This window comes from Pelobates fuscus, chromosome 3, assembly GCF_036172605.1.
Source record: "Pelobates fuscus isolate aPelFus1 chromosome 3, aPelFus1.pri, whole genome shotgun sequence".
NCBI lineage: Eukaryota > Metazoa > Chordata > Amphibia > Anura > Pelobatidae > Pelobates > Pelobates fuscus.
Window position 1 is genome coordinate 396,952,179 of NC_086319.1, and position 25,311 is coordinate 396,977,489.

At 39.5% G+C, this 25,311-nt stretch overlaps 1 protein-coding gene across 1 annotated transcript; it reads left to right on the plus strand.

The window, feature by feature from the left end:
- The first annotated feature begins 5,469 nt into the window (after positions 1–5,469).
- Positions 5,470–24,817, plus strand: LOC134601516 (uncharacterized). Its single transcript, XM_063446022.1, has 6 exons — positions 5,470–5,522; positions 7,390–7,776; positions 10,487–10,825; positions 21,293–21,658; positions 23,866–24,000; positions 24,778–24,817. The coding sequence occupies exons 1-6, from the start codon at positions 5,486–5,488 to the stop codon at positions 24,792–24,794; spliced, it is 1,281 nt and encodes a 426-aa protein (XP_063302092.1). The 5' UTR covers positions 5,470–5,485; the 3' UTR covers positions 24,795–24,817.
- The last annotated feature ends 494 nt before the right edge of the window (positions 24,818–25,311 follow it).

Here is a 25,311-nt window from a genome sequence, read left to right on the forward strand (position 1 = left end):
CCTACACCCTATTACGATTTTGACAGACCACAAAAACTTGTCATATATTGGGGAGGCTAAGCGCTTATCCTCTAGACAAGCTCGTTGGTCCTTATTCCTGACTCACTTCAATTATGTACTGACTTACAGACCTGGTTCTAAAAACTCTAAAGCCGATGCATTATCTCGCCAATATGAACCTTCTACTGTACCTGAACCAGTTCTTTCTTCTATAGTTCCGAAGTGCAATATCATTGCCAATACGAATCTCAGGATTCATTCTCCATTACTGGCCGAGATCATTAAGTTGCAACATCTCGCACCTAAACAGACCCCTGCGGGTCGTCATTTCGTTCCTCCTGCTTTTCAACTGGAACTTTTACAGTGTTTACATAATAGCAAGATGGCGGGACATCCTGGTATTCGCAAAACTTATGCCTTGATCTCTAAGGACTTCTGGTGGTCTACTTTACGGAGGGATGTTGAGGAGTTCATCGCTGCATGTGAAGTTTGTACTAAAACCAAACAACCCCATACGCTTCCATGTGGACTCCTGCAACCCTTGGAGGTTCCAGAGAAACCATGGTCCTGTTTGGCCATGGACTTTATTGTCGATCTACCTATCTCTAAAAGACAGACTGTTATCCTCACCGTGGTTGACAGGTTTACTAGGATGGCACACTTCATTCCCCTGCCTAAACTTCCGTCTTCTCCCGAATTGGCAGAGATATTCGCCAAGGAGATTTTTCGCCTACATGGGATACCCTCTCAGATTGTATCGGACAGAGGCTCCCAATTTGTTTCCCGCTTTTGGAGGTCCTTCTGCTCTCAACTTGGTATTAAATTAAACTTTTCTTCTGCCTATCATCCTCAGTCTAACGGAGCTGCTGAACGTACCAACCAGAAAATTGAACAATATTTACGATGCTTTGTTTCTGAACACCAGGATGATTGGGTCGGTTTGATTCCTTGGGCGGAGTTTGCACACAACAATCTCGTTTGCGATTCTACTCATTCAAGCCCCTTCTTCATGAATTATGGTTTTCATCCGTCTATTCTTCCTTCGGATTCTCCTTCCCAGGGGGTGCCGTCGGTTGATGTTCATGTTGCCAATTTGAGGAAGTTGTGGGATCAAACTCGACAAATCCTTGTGCACAACTCTATGTTGGTCAAGAAACACGCTGATAAACGTAGAAGGGCGGCTCCGCTCTTTGTTCCAGGTGATAGGGTATGACTGAGCACGAGGAACATCCGTTTAAAAGTGCCCTCCATGAAGTTCGCTCCTCGTTATATTGGACCCTACAGGGTGCTGACCGGTTGCGTATCGTTTAGCTCTTCCTAATACCTTACGCATTCCGAACTCGTTTCACGTTTCATTGCTGAAACCACTCATATGTAACAGATTTTCCTCCACAATAGCCCCTCCTCGCTCCGTTCAGGTGGAGAGTCAGGAGGAGTATGAGGTTAACTCTATTATTGATTCTCGAATCTCCCGGGGGAGAGTACAATATCTGGTTGATTGGAAGGGATATGGTCCTGAGGAGAGGAGTTGGGTACCTCAGGAGGATGTTCATGCTCCCCGTCTCCGCAGGGCGTATCACTCTCGCTTCCCATCTCGTCCCGGTTCATTCCGCCCGGTGGGCGTATCTGAGAGGGGGGGTACTGTCAGGGTACCTGTGGTCTCTACCTCCAAAAGAGGTAGAGACTTAGCTGTTCCACCTTCCAGACAGTCTGATGACTCCCTTCCCCACGGTCTATCCGGTCATGCAAGGCCGGCCGCGAGGGAGTGACTGCCTTTTACACCATCTAGGCAGGAAGTCATCATCAGGACACTCCCCCGGATCGACCTGTCAGTCAATTGCTGCAGGACCAATCAGGACGTCTCGGAGGTGTGGTTACTGCTCTGAACAGGGTATTTAACAGAGCTTCCTTCATTAGCTCATTGCCCTGTCGTGGTTCTAGCTTGCTCTAGTCACTCAGTGCTTGTGTATTCTATTATCCCTTTTGGTTTTGACCCGGCTTGTTTACCTTACTCTGCTTATCTCTGTTACCCTTGATTCGGCTTGTCTCTCGCTTACCTGTCTTCTGTTACCCTCGACCTCGGCTTGTCTTTGACCATTCTATACGGTACTACTTACGTTAGTCCGGCCATTCTAAGGTCCGGTATACGTATCTGGCTACTGTTTGTACTCTGCGTGTTGGATCCCTGTCCCGATCCTGACATGTCCTTGACACCAAGAACGCAGGGTGATCCCCCCTTTCTCCATCAGGAGCTACAACATTCACAGGCCCTCATGATTTGCGGCTGCACATAGAGGACATAGACAACATAACAGGCACCATAACCTCAGAGTGAGGGGGATTGTAGAGGTTCAAGGCCCAGAGGACTTTATAGCTCTACTGATCTTTATTTTCAACATGATTTTAGTCCAACGCTCCAGACGCACGTCTGAGAATAGACAGGGCCCACAGAGCCCTATAGATAGCGATTTCCTTTTGCCCTGAAAGCCTGCAGAGGAAACGTGGATGCAATTATACACATGCCCTCAGATGTCTTCACATTTACTGAAATGCTTGACTACCAGAAATATGTGTGTTTCTGTCTGGATTACTTGTACTCTCAACGAGAGGAACACAAGAAAACCAGCGAGCCCCATAACCTTCCCTTCAGAAATGGGAGATCCTGGAACCAGTCTGATTTCACCACACCAAGCCAGGCCAGAGGAATGAACATACTCAGTACAGTTGTGCCCCAACCACCGACTGCCAGCTAGCGGGACAACAGATAGAGACACTCACACCATTACTAAGGTCCTGTCTAAAGAAATAATATGGCTTCAAGTATTTTCTTTATGCAGCAACCTTGGAAAAGAACATACAGACATTAGCACGTTTTCTTCTTTTTATTTTTCACTCCACCAAAAAGACTCATTGGCCAGACATGTGCCTGGATAACATACAATGGGACACTGGAGACACAAAACACTTTTACACCGAGCACTCTTGCCTTCACAGATACACCCATCTGTTCCAGTTACTATGCTCACATAGGAGGGATAGGATTGAAAGGGGGATTGGAGGAGGAGGGGGAGATCGGAAGGGGTAGAGGGGAATAGAGCATGCAGAAACTAAGTTAGGGGCAGAGAATAGAGAGTGGGAAAACATAGGGATCACAACTAACTCCAAAGCCAAAGGGAAGAAGGGAAGGGAGGATACAGAAGGGGGGCACAGTGTTGGGTGAAGAGAATGAAGAAGGGGGGATTAAAAGGATGAGGTAGACAGAATAAGAGAAGGGGAGACAATACAAAGTAAAGGATGTAGGGAAGGGGGACAGAAAAAAAGCAACAAAAGGTAAGGGAAAGAGGGTGGATGGGGCAGGTAAAGGAGACAGGAAAAAAGAAATGGAAGAAAAGGGGGGAAAAAGAAAAAGAAAGGGAAGGGAAAAGGAAAGGAGTAGAAAACGGGATAAAAGGAAAGAAAAAAGGGAAAAGGGAAAAAAGGAGGCAAAAAGTGAAGAATGGCTGAGGAAGGGAGGGGGAGAAGGGTGGGGCCAAAAGGAATAGGGGGGTCAGAACTGTGGGGATCTTCACTAGGTTAGGGAAGATCAATCAAGACTGCACAGTGACCAATGCAATGCAAATGTACGAATGGGGGAGGAGATCACCTTGACCCTTGCTCTGCTTAAAGGGATTCTCCACTGCCTGGAAAACAAACCAGTAAAAACTAGAAAATCCTCGAGTGCCCCCTTCCCTCCCGCCCCCATCGCTGAAAGGGTTAAAACCCATTCAGACACTTACCTGAACCTAGCGCTGATGTCCCTCGGTGCTGGGTCAGGCTACGCCCACGCTCCTCCCCAAGGGGGAGACCTAATGCGCAGCAAGGGCCGCACTCACGTGTATTAGACCTCCCCATAGTAAAGCATTACGCAATGCTTTCCTACGGGGACTCTGGTGATGCTGGAGGTCCTCATGCATAGCATGAAGTGGTCTGGGTGCCTACAGTGTCCCTTTAATGTTCCTATGAAATTAATATTATTTATTTATATGAATCTGTTCATTTGCATAATTAAAGTATTTCTTTCAGTATCAGATCTGCTCTAGGTTAGGTTATAAAAATCTAACATTTTAGGGGTATGAGGTGTGGTGGGGGAGGATTTTTTTTGGTTCCCTGGACCTGCCAGTGGCATACATACTACAACATTTGATCCTCACACCTGCTACAGTATGCCACATAAACCCACTTGTGTGTATATAAATATCAAAATATAGAAATTGTGTTGTGATACCTGCTCTGGAACTGGTGGTGGGGGTATATCTGACCATGCTGTTCTTAGATGCCGCATGGCATTGTGTTCATACTCTATGGCATACGGACTCTGAATGGCTGGGTCTGGGACCTACTTACCTGATCTATCTACACTTACTGGTTAGACTCCGACCATTAACATCCCCTCCGCTGGCCCACTGCTGACAAGTTTACTTAATACTCTCGGATTGCTTTGCTGGTGTCCATTGCCTTTTTTCAGGAGACCCACTTCACATCAGACAGACCACCTTGGTTCTCTAAGAAATACTTTCCTTCCAATTTTTTGCTCGTAACCTGGTTGCCAAGCCAAAAGGGGTTGCAATTGTGTTTGCTGCAGAGGTCCCTTTCCGGAAAGAAGTGGATTTAAATATATAGATATATATTGTAGTGGTAGTGTAACATATAATATATTCTCTGCTTTTACCATACCAGGCAAGACTTTGCAAGGAGGCCTCTGAGACAATCCAGCACATAGCACAAATTACAAGCACTCTATACATGACATTTTAATGTACTACATAAATCTATGTGAGCCATACTGGACACGGAAAAAACATATGTCCGTTTCTCCCACTATATTAGAAAAGATATATCCTCACAAGGCATTCCAGTTTTAGAAAATGACTAAAGGTCCAGTTTCTATACTCTATATCTAGTGCTACTCCCTGTCAATATGTTTTTCTGAAAGCAGGTGCTCTTTTAATTACAGGATAAAGGTCAATGATTTACCTAAGTGTCAGACATCCCTCAGATTTTTTTTTTTTAAGCTCCGGAGATTTCATAAATATGAAATAGCAATGTGACTTATATGTTCTCCAGCGCTTTCATGATCTGGACAGAAATCAAAACTAACTGGCATCAGAGTAAAGATAAGCTAGGTAGACAATATTGATTTGGATGTGACTTCAAAATAAAGCCCCTAGGTGCATTAGTAAACCAAGCATATTATTTATTTATGATTTAACATTTTTAATATTCTGAATTAATTTGAAAAAAATCTATTCTGCGTTTTGTCTTTGGGTTTGGTTTTTTTGGGCAATATTTACTCAGATTTTTTTTCTTCTTCACATTTACATCCTCATTCAGCTAACCACACTATGATTGTGCAGTACTTCCTGGAATGAACACCCTTTGTTCCATAATATTTTTACTCAATCACATAAATCTATCTAACCACTTCTTATTCAATGTGCAAGCCACTATGAAGATCATCCTTGCCCTGTACTTCTGCACCCAAGGTAGGAGATGCAATCTTGAATATAAATCTAAAATATACCTGATTAGTCCTTTACAGCCGTCCACATTGTTTCTATGTTTTGCTTTAATATGCATTACTATATATTTTAAAAAAAGGGGGCGGGGGGGGAGCGACACACACACTTTCCTGCCTTCCTTCTTAGGTGAAATATTTACCTGTGAATGAATATCCAATTTATCAAAAAGTTAGAATAGTTTTAATACTATTATAACAATAACATAGTACAGAAAATAAGTCTGTTCATATATATATATATATTTTTTTTTAATTCTTCATTTATGGTGTGCTATTGATAACAGAAAGCTTGGTAAGCCACAACAGTGTTCACGTATATAGATAAAATAGGCTTTTGGAACAGTGACATTCAGATAGACTGCACATTTTTTTTTATATTAAAGTATGCTAGAAAGTCATGTCTAAGATCTGAGCATTACTTATAGAGAGCTGTTAGACACGGTTAGTTGTAGGTCATAATAGGATAAAACAGGCAAATAAAACATGTTGAACAATATGGCATAGAAAGAAAAACAAAAATGTATAGAAAAGACTGTTAACAGCATGCCATATGAAGGATAGACCCCTGAACCCCACAGTCAGCCCTAGACAGGGTAATATCTGGAGGGAAAATATGGGCCACATTAAAGATCTGTTAGGATACACTCCCAGGTGTCAGGTATGGATCTCACTCCCACCACAGTCCCAAGATGCAGACTCGGATCTGTCCCCTTGTACCGCTAGCTTGAGGCAGAGGGTGTCAGGCACAAGTCCACTCTGGGTGTAGGTCGTCGCTTGATGCTGCGATGGAGGGTTATCAGCCCATTTCATGCCGGAGCAGAGTCTCCCCTGGTGGTAAGTTGGCAGAGGTCAGCAGAGGAAGAGGTATAACCCAGTTGTGGGGGATACTTCAGCCAGCGGCTCGCTGGAGATTGGAGCTGCGACGTCCATAGTTGCGTTCTGATCTGGGCCACTTGATTGGTATGTTTCTCTTGGGTAGGATCGCCCAGTTGTGTGCAGAAGACATTGACTGCCATCTCCAGCGCCTGCCTGTGTTGTGTGGCAGGCTCAGCAGCCATCTTGCGATGCAGGCGAGTCCACCAACCGTCCGGGCCGGCAGCAGGGTACCAGGGTGGACCGGGATGACCCCCACCGGTCCAAAGGGGGGGGAACAGGGCCGGTGCCTCCGAAGTTCTAAGGGTCTAGCTTGTTGCAGGCAGGATAGCAGGGCAGCGGCCGTCCACCCCACTCACCACCTGCAAAGGCCCCAATCATAGAGTGTTATTATTTCCACGCAAGGGACCGTGAGACAAGTTTTGGGCCGAACTTCGGAACCAGCACCCCACCATGCATTAAACTGTTGCTTTTCAGTGTCATGTGGGGGGTTTTGCAGCATTTGTGAGCCAAAAGGTCTGAAAATAATGGGAGCTGTTCTTACATGCGACTATGCAGCATGGTGGTCCGGCCCCGCCCCCTGTTCAGATATATTTTAATGCCTCCTGCCTATAGGTTTATTTTAAAATGACATATTTACTTGTGATATTTGTCGTGATCTGTTAAAACCTGCTGGAAGAAGTCTTGCACCATATTAGACTTAGACTTCCTCTATTACAAATTAATGCAATACACACACAGCCCAGACTTCGTCTTTGCTAAACAAGTGTACTATTCCTTTGTCACTAACAACTATTCACACAATCCCATTTTTGAGGTTTTCATGTCATTTTTTTGTTGTTTTAAAAATATTATGTGGGTTATTGAGTAAAACATGTCATCTTGATATAATGTAATAAAATTAAAGACAACTGAATCTTCCCTCCGCTCTCACTCAATGTTTTTATGTTCCTCTACAGGAATCTGGAAAGTTTTTTCAGAAGATCATTGTGTTTACCAACTAGAGACGATAAGAGTGTCTGAAGGTGGATCTGTCACCATCCCCTGTACATATAGTTCCAGCAAGTATGAATATGAATCTGTAAAGTATAGTTTCAGTTGGGGAGAATCATCAAATACAGATTGCAGCAATCACAAAACAATCTACATAGCCAATGAGACATTCACACACAAGAAATATCAAGGAAGGCTCTTCAGGAACTCTGATGGAAACTCAGAGTCACTCACAATCCATGGACTTAGGAGAACAGATGGTCCTGTGATCTGCTGTCTCATTATTCAAACAAGAGTGAGGCATGCACCTTATACTTGGAGAAATTTGTATGGGACGTCTTTATTATTTACAGGTAAAATGTAATTTATTAAGGAAAAAAGTAGCAAATGTTAATGCTGTAGAAAAACAAATTTTCACTGTGCGATACTTAAAACCAAAAATGGTTAAAATGAGAAGAAATAACTTTTTTTATTTTATATATATTTTTTTGTTTTTAAAGCTTTTACTGTGTGAAATATTTAATAAAACAATATTAAAAAAAAGAATTAGAAGTTATATTAAGTAATACAGAGATAGTTATAGATACATGCTTGCACAAATAGGAGAAACCAGCCTTTTAATCTGATTATTTTACAACTTTAGCTACAATATATGAAACCCATTGATTTTACCTAGAAAGCTAATTTTAGTTTTGATAATGAAGGTATCTCCTGATAATTAGTTTTTTACAAAAGTTGATTAAATATTGAATAGAATAACTCAGGATTAAAGAGTGTTGGGTCACATAATGCAGAGTGTAGGGGTATCACACTAAACAGACCCAGTGAGCTATGGTAAAACCAAGAAGAATTATATTTTTTATTTTAAGTTATGCTTTTTAAAGTTAATTCATGGAAGGGGTAGGTGGATTAGTGCAAGATAGACAAATGTAATAAGTTAGAAGAGTTTAGGATCAGTGAGGAATGGGTAGAAGGGGGAGACATGTAGGGAGAGATTGGTAGGCGACACAGGAGGGGATATGAAAGAGATGCAAGGATGTGTGGGGGTGAGTAATGTGAAGACCAGGACGGACAAAAAACATTCTGAACAACACATGTCCAACACACAAATACACAGTATGCATAATACAGTTAAATACACACACCTTGACACAACGTTAAAAAATGGATCAAGTCTGTAATGGATCGACGGGCACCCCGACTGGGTACCTCCGTTGAAGGATGCTCCTAGCGCTTCCTGAGGACTCCAAGCACTGCAGCAGACACCACAACCACCGAACCGGAGAAACATACGAATGCTCTCAAGCATATGAATGCTGTAAACAGCTGAACAGGAAGAGCACACAATCAGCTTACACTCCTGGCAATCAGCATACAATCCAATTCCCCCAATAACGAGACGACACTTCGTTTTGAGATCAAAGCAGACCTGACTGTACTGGCACATACAGCCTCTTTTATTCACAATCCACAAACATAGTACTGCCCACAGGGTTTTGAAATACAACCAATCAATCCATACAATACACACAGACACTCCCACACAAAATCCTACCCTCTGCCTGTGATATGATTACTGAACACAATGGGTAATATAATTATCACAGGCAGAGAAATACAGTTTTATAAAAAACATGCAATAACCCCATAAAAAAGTATATCCTCGGAACCAGGGGATCTGGGTGAACCACATATCCAAAATTCACCCAGATCCGTTCAGTGGTTTGGAAGATACAGTTTAATGCAGATTCTGCAGAACATATACAGGCTATTTAAAAAAAAATATATAATTGTATAATGTGTCCCCTGTTGTATAGTTTAAAACTACTGCACAATGTCTTTATGCACCAAATACAGGCGAGATGGCACCATGTAGAAAAGTCCAAACAGTGTCTGTGAGTTAAAATGGCCGCCATCCATTGGTCTCACCATGTGCTTCATCCATTGTTCTCACCATGTGCCTCTGATACATGAAATGGTGGCCACCCAGTAACTCCACAGTATGTCCCCAGATGGTTCTTAAAGGGCCAACAGCAGCATAATAAAATACAATATGCCCAAATACTGTATTTAAAGGGCCAAATCTCCCAGGGGCCATAGTCAGCAGGCAGGAGGCAGGCAAACAGGCTTCTCCAATGCCCAATGCCCAGTAGCAAGATTGGTTTCGCCACAAAGTCATTGGCACTAAATTTGTTAAAGGCAAATAGAATGGTTCCTTTAAATTTAAAAATTCCAGTTGGGTTTCCAGGAGAAGAGTCCTAACCTTTAAATATAGAAATGCTTTCACCACTGCCCTTATTGGTGTTCCTGTTTTCACATAGATCACAATCAGGTTATCTTGGTCCTATTTGAATGTTTCACCCTTTTATTACATTTACTGAGTTGATGTTGAGGACTTTACCTTCTTTTATTCAAATTATTTCATCATTTTGGTACATTATCTGCTTTACTTTGTTCCTAGGTTTGGTGGTATCCTTTTTTATTTACCTTTACTAAACTCATTTTTGAGTTTAAGGGGATACTCTAAGTACCAACTATAGCTTACATAAAGTGATTTACCTCCTAAATAGCACAGAATTGTGTAGTGGCATGATCTATACACCAAAACTACTCAATTAAGCTAATGTTGTTTGGTGCCTATGGTGTCTCTTTAATAAGAGTATTTGGTTTTAGTATAGGTAATGAGAGTTATATATAGAGTGCAATGAGATTACAATATAGATCACAATAACATTTTGTACATACTTTTTGAAAAAGAAAAAAAAACAGCTCTGCTTTGCTATACCATTAGGCACTTAAGAGAGAACCTCCAGTTGGATGTACCAATGTTATGGAATAGCCATGTTCAGGTTAGTGGGTATAACCCAATGGGCCATGCACTAGTCCCCACCTGGTCTCCTCAAGTGAGTCTTGTAGTGCCAGGTCTTATGAAAAGAGCCAGTGGTATTAAGAAAATACAAGGCTGGATGGCATCTAGGTAATGATGGGTTAAAGAAGAAACAAATGTCCCAAAACAAAAATTGGACAATTCTGTTACTGAGTTTTTTTCTCTTTGTTCTACAGATGAGCTGTGGGTGGATCAGTTACATGCTATTCCAGCAATTCTAGGAGAAAACATTACCATTCCTTGTTATATTCGTTACACACCTTGGACTAGAATGCATGTTCATCAAGTGATCTGGAGAAAGGCAGCAAACTGTTTTGCTTTAAATCACACAGACATTGACACAAGGAATATATTAGAATCAACAAATCAACAATTTCCTTTGGTGAACTATGCTAGTGATCTCTCTCTGCGTATACATAACATCCAGAAAGAAGATGAGGATTTTTACTGCTGCATAGCAAGAACAAGACAAGGAACAGTCAGCATGAAACAAGGCACTGAGTTGGTGATTAAAGGTAATCATTTTCTGTACTATGAGCATATAAAAATAGTTTGAGAAGAACAAACCAAAAGTGTGCAAAAATATGCTTTTTTGTATTTGGTGTTAACAATACATTCACCTGTATGTTAAAATCACAACTATATATATATATATATATATTTGTGTAATTGATACTAAAACAGTTATTATTAAAATATATACCCTTCCTTACTTATCTGCACTCTATTGTGCCTGTGATTTATTATTCTCTTTCACATGCTCACTAGTATCCTGAAAATACAAGACCTGTCATTATTAATATTATTAGTGTTAATATTTACAAAGTGCCAACAAGTTCCGTAGCGCTGTACAATCGGTAGACTAACACACACGTATTTGTAACCAGATGAGTTGGATGTACAGGAACAGAGGGATTGAGTGCCCTGTTCAATGAGCTTACATGTTAGAGTGAGTGGGGAGTAGTGACACATAAGGTAAGGGTAGGGTAAAAAAGTAGGTTGCTAGGATAGTATTCATTGAGGGCTTAGTGTTTTAATGACAGCTGCAGGAGAGGAATCAGGATGCGGGGAGAGAAAGCTATTTGCACTTTAATTGATATGCTTTCCTAAAGAAGTATGTTTTCAAAGATGTTTTGAAGAAGTGGAGTGAAGGTCTAACAGTGGAGTGAAAGTCGAACAGAGAGAGGGAGGGCATTCCATAAGAATGGTGCAGCCCTAGTCTTTAAGGCAAGCATCAGAGGTAAGGTACTAACTTAATCCTAACCCTTAACCTAACTCTACTCTAACCCTACATAACCCTGTCCCTAACCCTACCCCTAACCTAACCTTAACCTAACTCTACCCTAACCTAACCCTAACCCTAAACCTAACTCTAATCCTACCCTACCCCTAACCCTACCCTTATACCTAACCCTACCCCTAACCCTTCTCCAACAGCCTACCCCTAACCCTTCCCCTACCCCTTCCCCTACCCTAACACTAACCCTACTCCATAACCCTACCCTAACCATACTTCTAACCCTACCCTAACCCTAACCTAACTCTACCCCAATCCTAACCTAACCCTAACTCTACTCCATATCCCTACCCTAACTCTAACCATACTTCATAACCCTACCCCAACCCTATGCATAACCTAACCCTAAAGCTAACCCTAACCTACCCTTACCCCATAACCCTACCCTAAGTAAGAGATGGATGCTTACGAATATCTAAATTGCTGAAATCCCGAATTGCTGAAGTCCTGAATTTAGGAAGTGCCGAACTGAACCAAAGTGCTGAAGTCCCACAGTTCCAAATTGGCAAAGTCCAAAATTTCAGGAGTGCCGAACCGAACTGAAGTGACGAAGTCCTGAATTCGTGAATTCCTAAATTGCCGAAGTGCCAAAACGAACCAAATTTTTTGTCCATGCACATTTCAAGCAATCAGGGACACGAGTCAAGATGGGTGATGAGAAATCAGGGGAGGATAAATTTGTGTGTCATCTGCATAGAAATTATACTGGAAGCTGAAGGAGCTGATGAGTTTACCAAGGGAGGCAATAAGGACAATAGGGGACCAAGAGCAGACCCTTAGAGAACACAAACAGAGAAGGATTGGGGAGAAGAAGCAGAGCCAGAGAAATAGAAATAAACACTAAAATAATGTTTTGATAGGTTGGAAGAGCACCTACACCAAGATTATGAAGGAGAAGAAGCTGTTTAAGATTAACAGTGTCAAAAGCAGCAGAAAAGTCAAGGAGAATTACCAGTAGTGGCCAGGGGATTTTCAGTGATAAGTACATTGAAAACTTTGGTCACAGCTATTTCAACAGAGTGATGAGCACTGAATACAAACTGGAGCAGGTCAAGCAGAGAGTTGGATTTGAGGAAGTCTGCCAATCTCGCATACTCTCTCAAGAATCTTGAATGCAAATGGCAGTAAACGGCAGTAGTGAGAGCGGTAATTGAATGGGGAATTAGGGTCAAGGTTGGGCTTTTTCAGAATTGGGGTAACAGTTGCATTTTTGAAGGGTGGAGGAGGGAGGGAGAGATTGAAAAGTTTAGTGATAGGCATATCAAGAGGAGAAGACAACGTGCGGATGAGATATGAGGGGATAGGATCGAGGGAACAGGTGGTAGGACAGGAGGAACGGAGCAGAGAATAAAGCTGTTCTGCTGTAGCACATGCAAATGAGCATAGGACAGCTGAGGGAGTGTGTTTAGGGGAAAAGTTGGAAGGGGATGGAGAGAAATGATAGATCTCTTCTCTTATTGTATTGACTGAGATCTTCTCAGTGAAGTGAGTTGCAAAGTTTGTGGTGGTTAAGTTGGTAGGAAGAGGAGGTACAACAGGGCGAAGACAAGAGTTAAAAGCATGAAACAGTCATTTGGGCTCAAGGGAGAGTGTTGTAATGAGTGAACTGAAGTAGTTTTCTTTTGAAGAGGAAAGAGCCAGACTGTAGGAGCGCAGCATAAATTTATAGTGGAGGAAGTCAAATGCAAAGTGAGACTTTCTCCAGCAGTGTTCAGCAGTTCTGGAACATTTTTAGATGTACCGGGTCAGGTTGAGTGCACCCTTGTGTGTTCCTGTTGAGTTGACTTGTATATTTTTAGTTTTGAAAGGGTGCACTTATTAGGGTGCTATGCTGCTTCTCACTTTTTCTCTTCGTTTAGAGCACTTTGCTTACACATAGATTTGAATTTTTGACATCTCTCCTAACCCTAGTCCCTCACTTCACTGTCTCATTTAATCTCCCATTGTAACACCTCCCTCACTTCACTGTCTCATTTAATCTCCCATTGTAACACCTCCCTCACTTCACTGTCTCATTTAATTGCTCATTGTAAACACTCTATGTCACGCAATTCTAATAATCTCACTTCTATTAACCCTTTCTTTTCGTGTGCTCTCTGGAAAGCTCTCTCTGTGTGTAACAAACTCACAGCCAGCCGCAACCTGTTCATTTCAACCTTTTTGCCATAACCATAGATATCTTCTTCTGACACTGCTTCCATTGCTGCTCTCATTGTGGCCTCTGCTGTAGCCATACCCTAAAACCAGGTGAGAAACATGGCAGCAGTGTTAGGATATTGCAATCCACATCCTACACCTATCAGCACCTGACTCCACTCCCAGTTCTCTCCTTTTCCTCTTTTGAAGTTCATTGTATTTGCAATTTCTCCTCCCCCTCTCTCTCCCCCCTGCCATCTATCAGCCTTGTGGAACAACCTCCTAGTTCTTTGACAACTGCTTGGCTATCTCACTTTCTATCGCAAAATGGACCATCACTAATTCTTGGTGATTTCAACATTATTAATAACCCATCTGCTCTTGCTGCCTCTAGTCTTCTTTCACTCACATCCTTTTTTGGTCTCTCTCAATCAACCCTATTACATATTCACCATGAAATACCTGGTATTTTCCTACCTCTGCTCTATATTTGACTTTGCCTGTTACCCTTTTCCCAATTCAGACCACCACATTCTTTAATATAAACTCAATGTATCGACTAAACCAATTTCTTCTCCATCTCTCCCCTACATCTGCAGGAATCTGCACACTGTACATCCTCTTTAATTATCCAAACGTGTTCAACATGTCCTCCCTCAAACTTCTGCTATGACCTGTGCTAATGTTGCTAAAGCCTACTACAACAACACACTCTCCTCAGAACTAGACACGCTTGCTCAGCTCCAACTACAGCTTACAGCCCTGGCACTCTAACAACTATGCTAATTGCAAAATTTCTCACACAGTGCCGAGCGTGTCTAGATGATATCTCACTCTGAAGCTGATTCCATCCATTGTTAATTATTTGCTTTTATGCAACCCTTTACTTAGCAAAGCACTGATAATTCTCTTTTCTTATATCTCCTCTTCCCTACAATCCTAAATGGCTGTACTCTACTTTCAACACTATCCTTAACCAACCTGTTCCACCCCTCCAAATTATGCAAAGCAAAATCTAAACACAAACTTGCAAAGTTCTGTTTCCAATTCTAATAACCTCCACTGTAACTCTTTGCTTCATTCCCCCAGCCACAGAGGATGACGTTTATTCTCTACTGACTTTTTCCCACCTCACTACCTGCCCGCTTGATATCATCCCTTCACATCATATACCCTCTCTGTCTTCCACTCTCACTCCTGCTCTTTCTAACTTATTTAATCTATCTACTTCCACTGGTTCATACCCATCCTCTTTCAGACATGCAAGGGTAACACCCATGCTCAGGAAAAACTCCATTGAACCTATTTTTCCTGCAAACTAACACCCTATATTGTTGCCTCCACTACATCTAAACTCCTGGAAAACTAGTTTATAACAGATTAACCCACTTCCTGTCTTCCAACTCCCTGCTTCATCCCCTGCAATCTGCTTTCCATCCCCAGCACTTAACAGAACCTGCCCTCAGCAAGGTTACTAAAAAATCTTCTCTTAATTTTATCTTATCTTACTTGACCTCTTGACTGCATTTGGCACAGTTGACCAAAAATTCCTACAGACTCTTAGCTCTCTACGTCTCTATGACATAGCTCTCATTTTCTCATGACTTCTCCTTTGCAATGTCACTGTCAAGAGGAATACCTCAAGGCTATGTCTTGTCTGCTTTTCTCCATTTGTATGTCTTCTCTGGGTAAGCTTATCAACTACAGCTTCAAATATCACCTTTATGCAGTTGACACTTAGATCCACCTCTCCACCACTAATCTTTCTCCCTCTGTCCTTTCTCATGTAAGCAACTGCTTATCTGGTATTTTTTTCTGGGTGGCCTCTTGCTACCTAAAGATCAATATGTCCAATCTGAGCTCCTTCTTATTTCCTTCTCTAGCTCTACTCTGATTTCTGACATCTCTATCACTGTTGTTGGCATCACTAACTTCTGATCATCCCAATTCCATTGCCTTGGAGTTACACTTGCCTCCAATCTGTCCTTCATCCTCCACATCCAATCTCTTTCTTCATCGTGCTGCAACTATGTATGTTATATTTCCAAAATCTGTTGTGTGCTAAGTATCTCATCCATTTCCTTCTCATTTTTTTATCTCAACTATGGCAATAACCTGCTACATGATCTTCCTCTCTGTCACCTCTTGACCCATCCTAAATGCCTCTGCCAGGCTAGTCGACTTTACCTGTTGTTCTATATCTGCTTGACCCCCATGAGGGTCTCTTAGCATTGACTCCTGTTTATATAAACTAAACTTATCATTAACAACTGACCTACAAAGTTCATAATAATGCCGCTTTGCACTACCTATCCTCATTAATTAACAAATATTCTCCAGCCCACCCCATAATGACCAACATTGAGCGCCACCTTTAATTTTCTATTATGATCTCTTCTCATGCTAGAATGAAGGACTTCTCTCACGTGGCACCAGCCATCTGGAACGTATTTCCCCGAGCTGTCAGACTTTCCCCTAGTTTGTCTTCTTGAAGACATTTTTGTTCAGGGAAGCCTACCACTCAACTCAGAAACACTTTTTACTTAGCTACGAATTGGTCTGAGCTCACTCTGTATTTACATCGTTTTCACCCTTGCAGTCTTGTTTTTCACTCTGCCTACCCATCTAGATTGTAAGTACCCACTGGACTTACAGTATGCATTCCCACTGCATTAGGACCCTCAACTCCTCCTGTATTTGTTTGTCAAATTTTGCATTGTCTCACATATTTTGTACATTTGCCTTTTTACTTGTACCAATTAATTTGTTGGTAATTTATAAAAATTAAAAAAAGTATAACAATATAGACTTTTTTTCTGCTATCGCTTTTTCACTATTTTGGTCACTTCCCACCTGATATGTGAAGAAAATCATAATTTTTTGATAGTCCAACATCTATCAATCATCATCATGAATCAAAACATCCACTGTGCATTTGCTTTTTTTCATATGTCAGCAACATTTTGGCTCAGAGTTTGTGAATTTACCAAATTAGAGAACTATTTACTTAATATCTGAAATATTAGCTAACTCTCCAACTTTCTTAGTTATTACAAATCCCACATAAGGATACTAAATTGGGGAGCCATCTACTTAAGAACAGCCTAGCGGATTAGTCCCTAGTTTTCTAAATAAATGGATCCAAAATAATATGTTTTGATTTGATCCTAACTTGTTTATTTTTTTTTTCGGAATCACGTTTTTATTACTGAAAAATTCTGCCAACCCAATCCGCAATGTCGTAAAATTCGTCAATCTCATAAAATCTTTTATTTTTCCAAGAATTGAGTATTAACGGTTTTATTTTCATGTCTTTCTCAATATGAAATTTAGTCCATAGTGACTCGCTTATCCACATTTATACCGTAGGAATGATTACCTGCCTGTTGAGGAACACATTTGAGCATTACCCGATTGTTCGATTCATCTGAACAATTTGTCCTGACATTTAAATTTTGCTCTGGGTATTACAGTTCAGTATGGCTGAACGTCATCCGTGTGAAAAAATTCATGGAAAAATGTAGGCATGCCAAAATAGCCAAAGTATAAACAGTTTTATTTTCATGTCTTTTGCAATATGAATTTTAGTCTATAGTGCCTCAATCACCCTCATTTATCCTCTAAGAATGATTAGCAGTGTGTAGTGAACAAATTTGCTCATTGTGAAAAAAATTCATGGAAAAATGTAGGCATACCAAAATAGCAAAGAAAAAATAAAATGCATTTGAATGTGCAGCAATGCAAAAATAGCTTTAATATCAGGCATTTTTGATATGCCAGTTATAATGTCAGCATTAGATTACTAATATACACTAGTGACCTCACTTGAGGAGACCTTTTGGAAAATACCAAAAAATAGCTAAAAAATAAATAAAACATTGAAACATTTTTTTCAATTTTTTTGCATTCACGTTTCTTCTGTCAAATATTTTTGTTACATTTTACAAATATAATATACAATTAACAAGGGTAAAAGAAAAACCATGCAATAAAATAAAAACAAAAAAACAACAAAAATGACTTAATTATTATTATTTATAGAGCGCCCACAAATTCTGCAGCACTATAAAATGGGTGGAAATCTCATCTTCCCATATATTCCAACAGATTTTTAGCTGGTCATTTACCGGTGACTGTTGTCTAAGTGCTAGTTCATTTCTTTATTTCCCAGTACAAAATGTATCACCTCTTTAATGGAAGGACTTTTCCAGTATTTGAGAACACATGAGCTTACAGCAACATGTATATGCCCCACCATCATTTTAACCACCTTGGACATCTTGTTCAGGAATGTTTTAAAAAGACATAGTTCTGGTGACAATTCCATTATTGACTGATCTATTCCCTTTAGTATATTTTGAATATCTTTCCCAAATCTTTGTATTTTTGGACATGACCAATAGAAATGGGCCAACTAGGCTAGCAATTAAGTTCAACAAACAGCCACACCATTCTTTCTGGTCATTTGAAGTATCAATTATCTTTCAAAGGCTTGTATAAAATCCATTGTGAGCGTAAGTTTTGGAAACTCAGATTGATAACAAATGAGATGGATCTTAAACTCCCTGGATCGCAGAGATATATCTTTTCTAAATGTGTAATTTCCAATTTGTTATATCTACAATCCAGTTAGTCGATCATGAAGAATTCCTACAGTGAGGGAAAGATATTGTCAAACTCCCCAGCAGAAGAATCGTCTAAGTGATATTTTTTTTATTCAGTCACAGTTTTTCAAAGGTGATTTAAAAAAAAAATATAGGAACAAAATCAGTGGGTAATTTACTAGCCACTCACCACAGCTCGGAGATCCATGCCGTCGACGACCATATACTGCTGCCTGCGTTCGGGAGACAAGATGGTCTCCAGTCCTGATAGCACGTATGTTCGTATATACGAATGGCAGCAACCCAGGGAAGCACTTGAGGTGATTGCTTGTTTGTGGTTAACAGCCAGGGCTGGTCGGTGATTACGAGGTGCTAAAAAGGGGGACCACACATAAGTCCGATCTCCCATGTCAGATAATAATGCACAAAATGTCTCTAAAATGTTTGATGATCTGGCCACAAACAGCATCAAGTATAAGGTCCAGTGGGTTCCCATGCAAATAAAGTGGTGAGCCCTCCTTCCAAATAGGCGCAAAGTTGGACGGAGGGCTCACCACTGTCTCCGTCTCCCCCCAGGTATGTGCTTCACTATGTCAGGGTGCAAGAGGACAAAAACACCATGAAGCCAGAAACTGAAAAAAGTTGATCAGTGTGCCTCTCAGTCCTACACATTTTGTGACATGCTCTCATGCATAGGAGGCACTCCACTCCTGGGAGACACTAAACATAATCCCAAACTTTGATTTTCTTCAAATACCAGAGGATTACATTTGCAAGCCCTATATATGACCCTGTAATTTTCTAAAATGTATAATGATGATGATATCATCAGTGAAAGTGCAGTTTTTGTGTGAAAAGTGTAAAAACCAAGTATGAACACAAACTTTGGCCATGGTTTGTGATGAAGTGGCTACAAAAAATGACTGGACTTACCATATTTTGAATACCCTGGGTTTTCTACTTTTGCCATTATGGTAGTATAATATAGGGTTACTTCTCATTCCTGGGCAGCCATACGGTTTCAAAGGCAGCATAGACCCAGCAAGCCAATCTGGCAAATTTCAATGTGTAAAAACTTAAATGAAGTTCTTTATTTAAACCATTTTAACTTTCCAAAATATCATGACACCTTTACATGGGGAGCATCATTGTGCTCGTGGGACATCACATTATACAAATATGTGAGTTTTATTGCAGTAAAAGCTAGCAGTATTATGACATTCACAATTAAAAAAATATGCAGAACTTGGAAAAAAAACAGTGATTCATATTAAATTGTTCTTAATATATAAATATCTGATTAATGAAAGCTCAATGTCTCCTCAACAAAACGAGATATAATGAGTGTGGGTGCACTTGATATGAATGAATTATGGTTGAACAGACATATAGCTAAAATTACAGGTTTTGTTTTGGTTCAGAATGTTGACAATTGCCTTCATGCTTAAGGGGTTAAACTACATGTGGCATAAGGTAAGAAAAAAAACAGAAGAAAAAGATAAAATGACAGTGCCGCTTTAAAAAGTGTTCAACCTATAGCGATATGGTCAGTGACCAAGGACAATGTGAATACTCAATGAAGTCTTGACTTTCTTGTATGGCCTGTTATGGAGAAAAAGAAGGCTAGAGGATCCATAATACAGGACACCAAAAAGTCACATCAGCTGTTAAGTAATGCTATTTTTAATAGAGTATGACTACATTTCACTATTTTTAATTTACATCAGATTGACTGGCTTTTCTGGCATCCTCGTTGTTTATTATTTTTTTTTATATATTTTTTTTTTTATTGAGGCAGTTGCATAAGATATAAAATACAAAGAGCATAGAGTTATGGTGGTTTTACAAGCGTATAGGTCACCAAACGTACATAGCTAAAAACTCTATAAATAAAAAAAGCAAGTATATAATAAAACAAAAAAAAAAACATGCTCTGGTAACCAAGCCCTCAGCATTTGTCTGTTAAAATTGAATTGCAAGTGAGTTGCCTCTATTGGAGAGCTAACTGCTAAGGTCATACAGGTTTGGCAATGGGCTGTTATCTTTCTCCTAAAGGAAATATTAGACTAAACTATAGATGAGCATGTGTATTAATATACGCTCGTAGAGCTCTCTATCTAGATCCATTAAGGACCTGCTGGGAGTAAAAGAAGCTTATGAGCATGCCTGAGGCATGATGATTTGTGTACATGAGTGATAGTAGTAACAGATATGGGCCGGTATGCTTACAAACAGTGCCCAATGATTGTAGAATTGGGCTATAGTTGGGTTAGAACATAGGCACAAAATTCATATAGCCTTGCAGAGCTCAATTAACTTCTTTTTTAAGTATAGCATTGAGCTATTCACTGTTATCAAAGACGAAAATTAAATGCAAACAGAAAGAAAGACAAAGAAAAACAAAAAACAGAAACATTAACAAAGGTGTAGGTTTTTCATTAGCCTTTCACTCCTGCCATTGGTTGTTCAGCCTGGAGAGTCGAGCTGCTTGGTGTGAAAACTGCTATGTTGTCCACATTCTAACTGTGTGTACGCCTATCGGTGGACTGGTCCACGTCTGGCATAGTGAGTCCCAGTGATTGCAGGAATGTATTTGCATTCGCAATTGAGGTCAGTCTATATCTCCTGCCCTGCTTATCCACAATAAGGACTCGTGGGTTCCCCCACTTCTATGGGACAGCTGCTGCTCTCACCTGAGTGCTCATTTCCCTCAAGGAAGCCCTCCATTGTCGGTCGACTAAGGTTGTGGTAAAAACGTAGTGAGTGTTGTTCAAACATATATGGCGCTTGTCCCTTGACTGCTGCCATAAGTGCTTCTTTGTTGGCCCTTGATCGAAATCAGTACAAATCTAAAGAATTAAACTCTAAGGTTGTTTCGGCTCCTTTAGATCTATAGATCTTCTATGTACCTTTTGTACTCTTATAGTTTGATTTTATATTTGCAGACAATGTATCCACTCCTGGATTGAAAGTCACTCAGCCAGAATATTCCATGATACATAAAGGAGGCTCAGCCACCATCAACTGTTCATTCAACATCCCCCAGGATAGGCATCTCCTGTATTTCAGGGTTTATTGGAGAGTGGACAGCCTCCAAGGGATGTATGCCATTCATCCATCTGAAGATATGATTGACCCCAGATACAGGGGAAGGACAACACTGAATGGGAAGGTGGATCTCCATATTTCAAATGTACAGAGTGAGGACAGCACCCTGTATTACTGTATTGTGATGCTCACATTGTGTGCAAAGCCTTATATATACAAATCCGTGATTGAGCATGGACAAGGAACCAGGCTGACAGTGTCAGGTAAAATCAGCACCCACACAAGCATTGACTGTGTTGTAATATTCATCATATAAGAGTCAAATCTATTGATCAATCTATATTCTTACTCTATATTCTTTTCTTTTATACAAATATAATAATATTTTTTCACCAAAATCCACTATTGGAAAGTTTCTGACTATGAAACCCACGTGCAAAACATTTGTAGTAATGCAGGTATTGTGGGGATATTTATGGGATGATAATATTAAACAGTCGAGAATTGCCCACTATTTCAATTCTCTTAGATCTAGAAGATCGTTATCATGTAAGTGAAATGTATTCCATACAAATAAAATCACAATTTGTTATAAAAATAGATATAATTTATTGTGAGAAATAATAATAATATATTAGGCAGCATGCATGATAATAATCAGTGAATATTTAGTATAACATGAATATGCAATACAATGGCATGGCTATACACAGTTCCAATGGCTAACAGCATCAATTGTCAAGACAAGATTTATGAGGGTCTTTCACAGACAGAAAGTAAAATTCCAGTGAACAGCCATAAAACCTTGGCTAACAGTTAACTGAGTAAACCTTTTCTATGCTGGCTAGATCCTCCTAGGCATAAAGTATCATATTCTTATGTAATTTTCAATCCAAATAACATTTAAACTAGCTCATTAATCATTTCCTGGAACCATCCAATAAGAATAATCTACCAGATTCTATAAGCCGAATTTTAATTTGCCTAAAAAGATATCTTATCTTATTTTAGAGCAAATCAATACATCTGGATAAAAACATTGGTATGCTAACACGTGATAACACATCAATATATAATTATACTTAATTCCACCTGCAGAATGGAATGTTTATAACTATATATTCTTTAGTTAACTAAGATTTCTAAAATATTGAAATCTGACCGTGATTTATCCAGTCATATATCATGCTATTAGATTTTTAATTAATTTAGATTAATTAAATAAAACCAGCATAATTACCAGTTAAGTAGATGTTCTCATCAGATGAGAAGGTAGTCCCAGGATTGGTTGTATGCATGTATGATTGATTGAATGGAGTAGTGTAAGTAATAGTGAAAAATAGTGTTGCTTAGAAAGTAAGAGTAAAATTCAAAGTGTTTCTTGAGTTGGGTCCAAGAGAGTTTGAATGTTAGTTAGTCCCAGAGTGAATATCTGTCATAGATCTTTCTGCATGTCCGAATCTGAAAAGCCCAAACTCCAACTTCAACTACTAACTCTTCCAACTACTCCTCTTTCCTTTGTCCTAACTTTTAAAGGGAAAGATTCTCTGTACGTCATCAGTTGATAAGGCCAATAGGAAACTGAAGGTGTGGTCAACCTGCAGATTGCAATTTAGGTATTTGGTCCATAGAGGGCAGTCTCGCCTCACTAGACCTTCCTATCCAGGAAACAGTTAACTTTTCCTGATGACGATTTTGACGTCATTTGGCTTATCTATATGACTACCTATAACTTAAATTTGCTGTCAGTTCAAAGCATTTCTTTGTTTTTTCTCCAGACAGTGCGTCGACATTTCCTGTTGTAATTTCTTAAATTGACAGTTTAAACTTAATTTCAACCCTTCTTTATACAATGGGACCTTGTGAAATTTAGAAAGTAAAATTAATTACTGAGTCTTATCTGGTCACTGGTGTCTGTCTTTCTTGTGTGAAGCTAACATTAAGAAGAGTATTCCCCCTTCTCTGTTAGACTCATTGCCTTGTTTATATAATGCATTCCTTAGTTCAGGCTAGTGTTTAGTTACAAAAAGGCAATTATGTGTCTCTTTGTTAGCCTGAAATCCAAAATGGAGTCTGCTCTGTTCTGAGTGACTCTGACAATATACACTTTTAATTTCTATTTTAGCACAAAATGTCTGCCGATATAAATATCCTGACAGTATTTCCTCTAGGATTTGGCTTACCCCCATCCTGCGTTCTTTACGGTTGATTCGACTTTAATCACTGTAAGAACAGATTATCACATACTTAGATTTATTTGCTTACATAAGTGAAGCTACTTGGAAGCTGTGACGAATCCAGGTGTTCTGTTTATTAAATACGTTTTGCCACCATGGTAACAGTAGAGGTCCTCTCTAAGCAGCTGATGGTCCTGAATGATAAAAGTTCTATTTGCAAGTCCTGTTAAAAAGTATATCAACTTCTTTCATAACCTCTTTATGTGCTTTATTCCTCTGTGATTCTTCCTTAGATTTGTCTTACAACCTTTCCGAGTCTCAACCAGAAATGAATTCAGTACAGACTCTTCATATCATCCTGACAATTCGATTTATTGTGTTTGGCATCATTATTGTGTGTGGGATTGTAGGATATAGACATGTCAGAAGTAAGTGTACATTCCTTATAAATAATTATACAGTGCTTGAAATCTATAATCGTTAATTAAACACTGTATCTTTCTACCTTTCTATAAATCTATTAACGTCAACTATTTTAAAATAATTCTTCATTCTAAAGTTGTTTTCTTCAATAATAAAAATCCATAAATCTAAAAAGTTGACTTCCCTCTTATCCCAAACAGTATTCAGAGTTTCCTCCCAATCAGTCAACTATGACAAAAATCTGAAGAATTATTCTTCATTATTACCTTTCCAAAAAAAATATAATCAATGTACCTGCAGTAGGTCACCTAGTTCAGCACCAAGCTAAAATACCTGTAAATAAATTCCTTTTCTCAAAATGCAATGAACAAATTAGTTTAGCTGAGTGTGAATTCAGTGTTCATAACAGCTCTTTACTTATGTACGAAATAACAAACATTGTATCAAAAATACAAATTCCTTAAAATGTGTTTGGTTCCCTGCATTGTGCATGCCACCTTTCAATGATTTTCTTTAATGTCTAAAAGTTATGTTACAACCTTTTCAAGGGTTTACAAAGATCTTACATCACTAATAACTAGTATAAAAAAAAATTGCGTTTTTGTCTCTTCTAGTATATTTAAAACATGAATTGTGCCTTTTAAATATCAATCAGTGAACTACGGTCTGTAGTACTTATTTAATTCCAATATGCCAGTCTCTATAATTGTTGACTGTAAGAGCCTGTACACAAATATTTACCTTTTTTCTTTTAATTGTCTTTTTGTTTTCTTTCCCATAAGAGCTAATTACAAGTTGATGAACATGGATGATATGAAACCAACGAAATTATATGAGAACATTATCTTAATCTGCATCTTCAGAGTTCAGATTGATGGTACCAAGGTAGCCATTGACACAATAACAAACGGTTTACCAACATAACACTAACCCTCACTTAGAATCAACTAAATTGGTCAGAGTTGTGGCAACTGACATTTAATGTGGAAAAGTGCAAGATAATGCATCTTGGACGTAAAAACCCAATAGCAGAGTACAGAATATTTGAGAGAGTCCTAACCTCAACATCTGAGGAAAGGGATTTAGGGGTGAATATTTCTGATGACTTAAAGGTAGACACACATTGTAATAGAGCAGCAGGAAATGCTAGCAGAATGCTTCGTTGTATAGGGAGAGGTATTAGCGGTAGAAAGAGGGAAGTGCTCATGCCATTGTACAGAACACTGGTGAGACCTCACTTGGAGTACTGTACACAGTACTGGAGACCATATCTTCAGAAGGATATTGATACCTTAGAGAGAGTTCAAAGTATGGCT

Coding starts and splice junctions, on each gene's coding strand:
- LOC134601516 (XM_063446022.1), top strand. CDS start 5,486: ATGAAGATCATCCTTGCCCTGTACTTCTGCACCCAAG. Junction 10,826..21,292: donor CACTGAGTTGGTGATTAAAG/GTAATCATTTTC, acceptor TTATATTTGCAG/ACAATGTATCCACTCCTGGA. Junction 21,659..23,865: donor AACCAGGCTGACAGTGTCAG/GTAAAATCAGCA, acceptor ATTCTTCCTTAG/ATTTGTCTTACAACCTTTCC.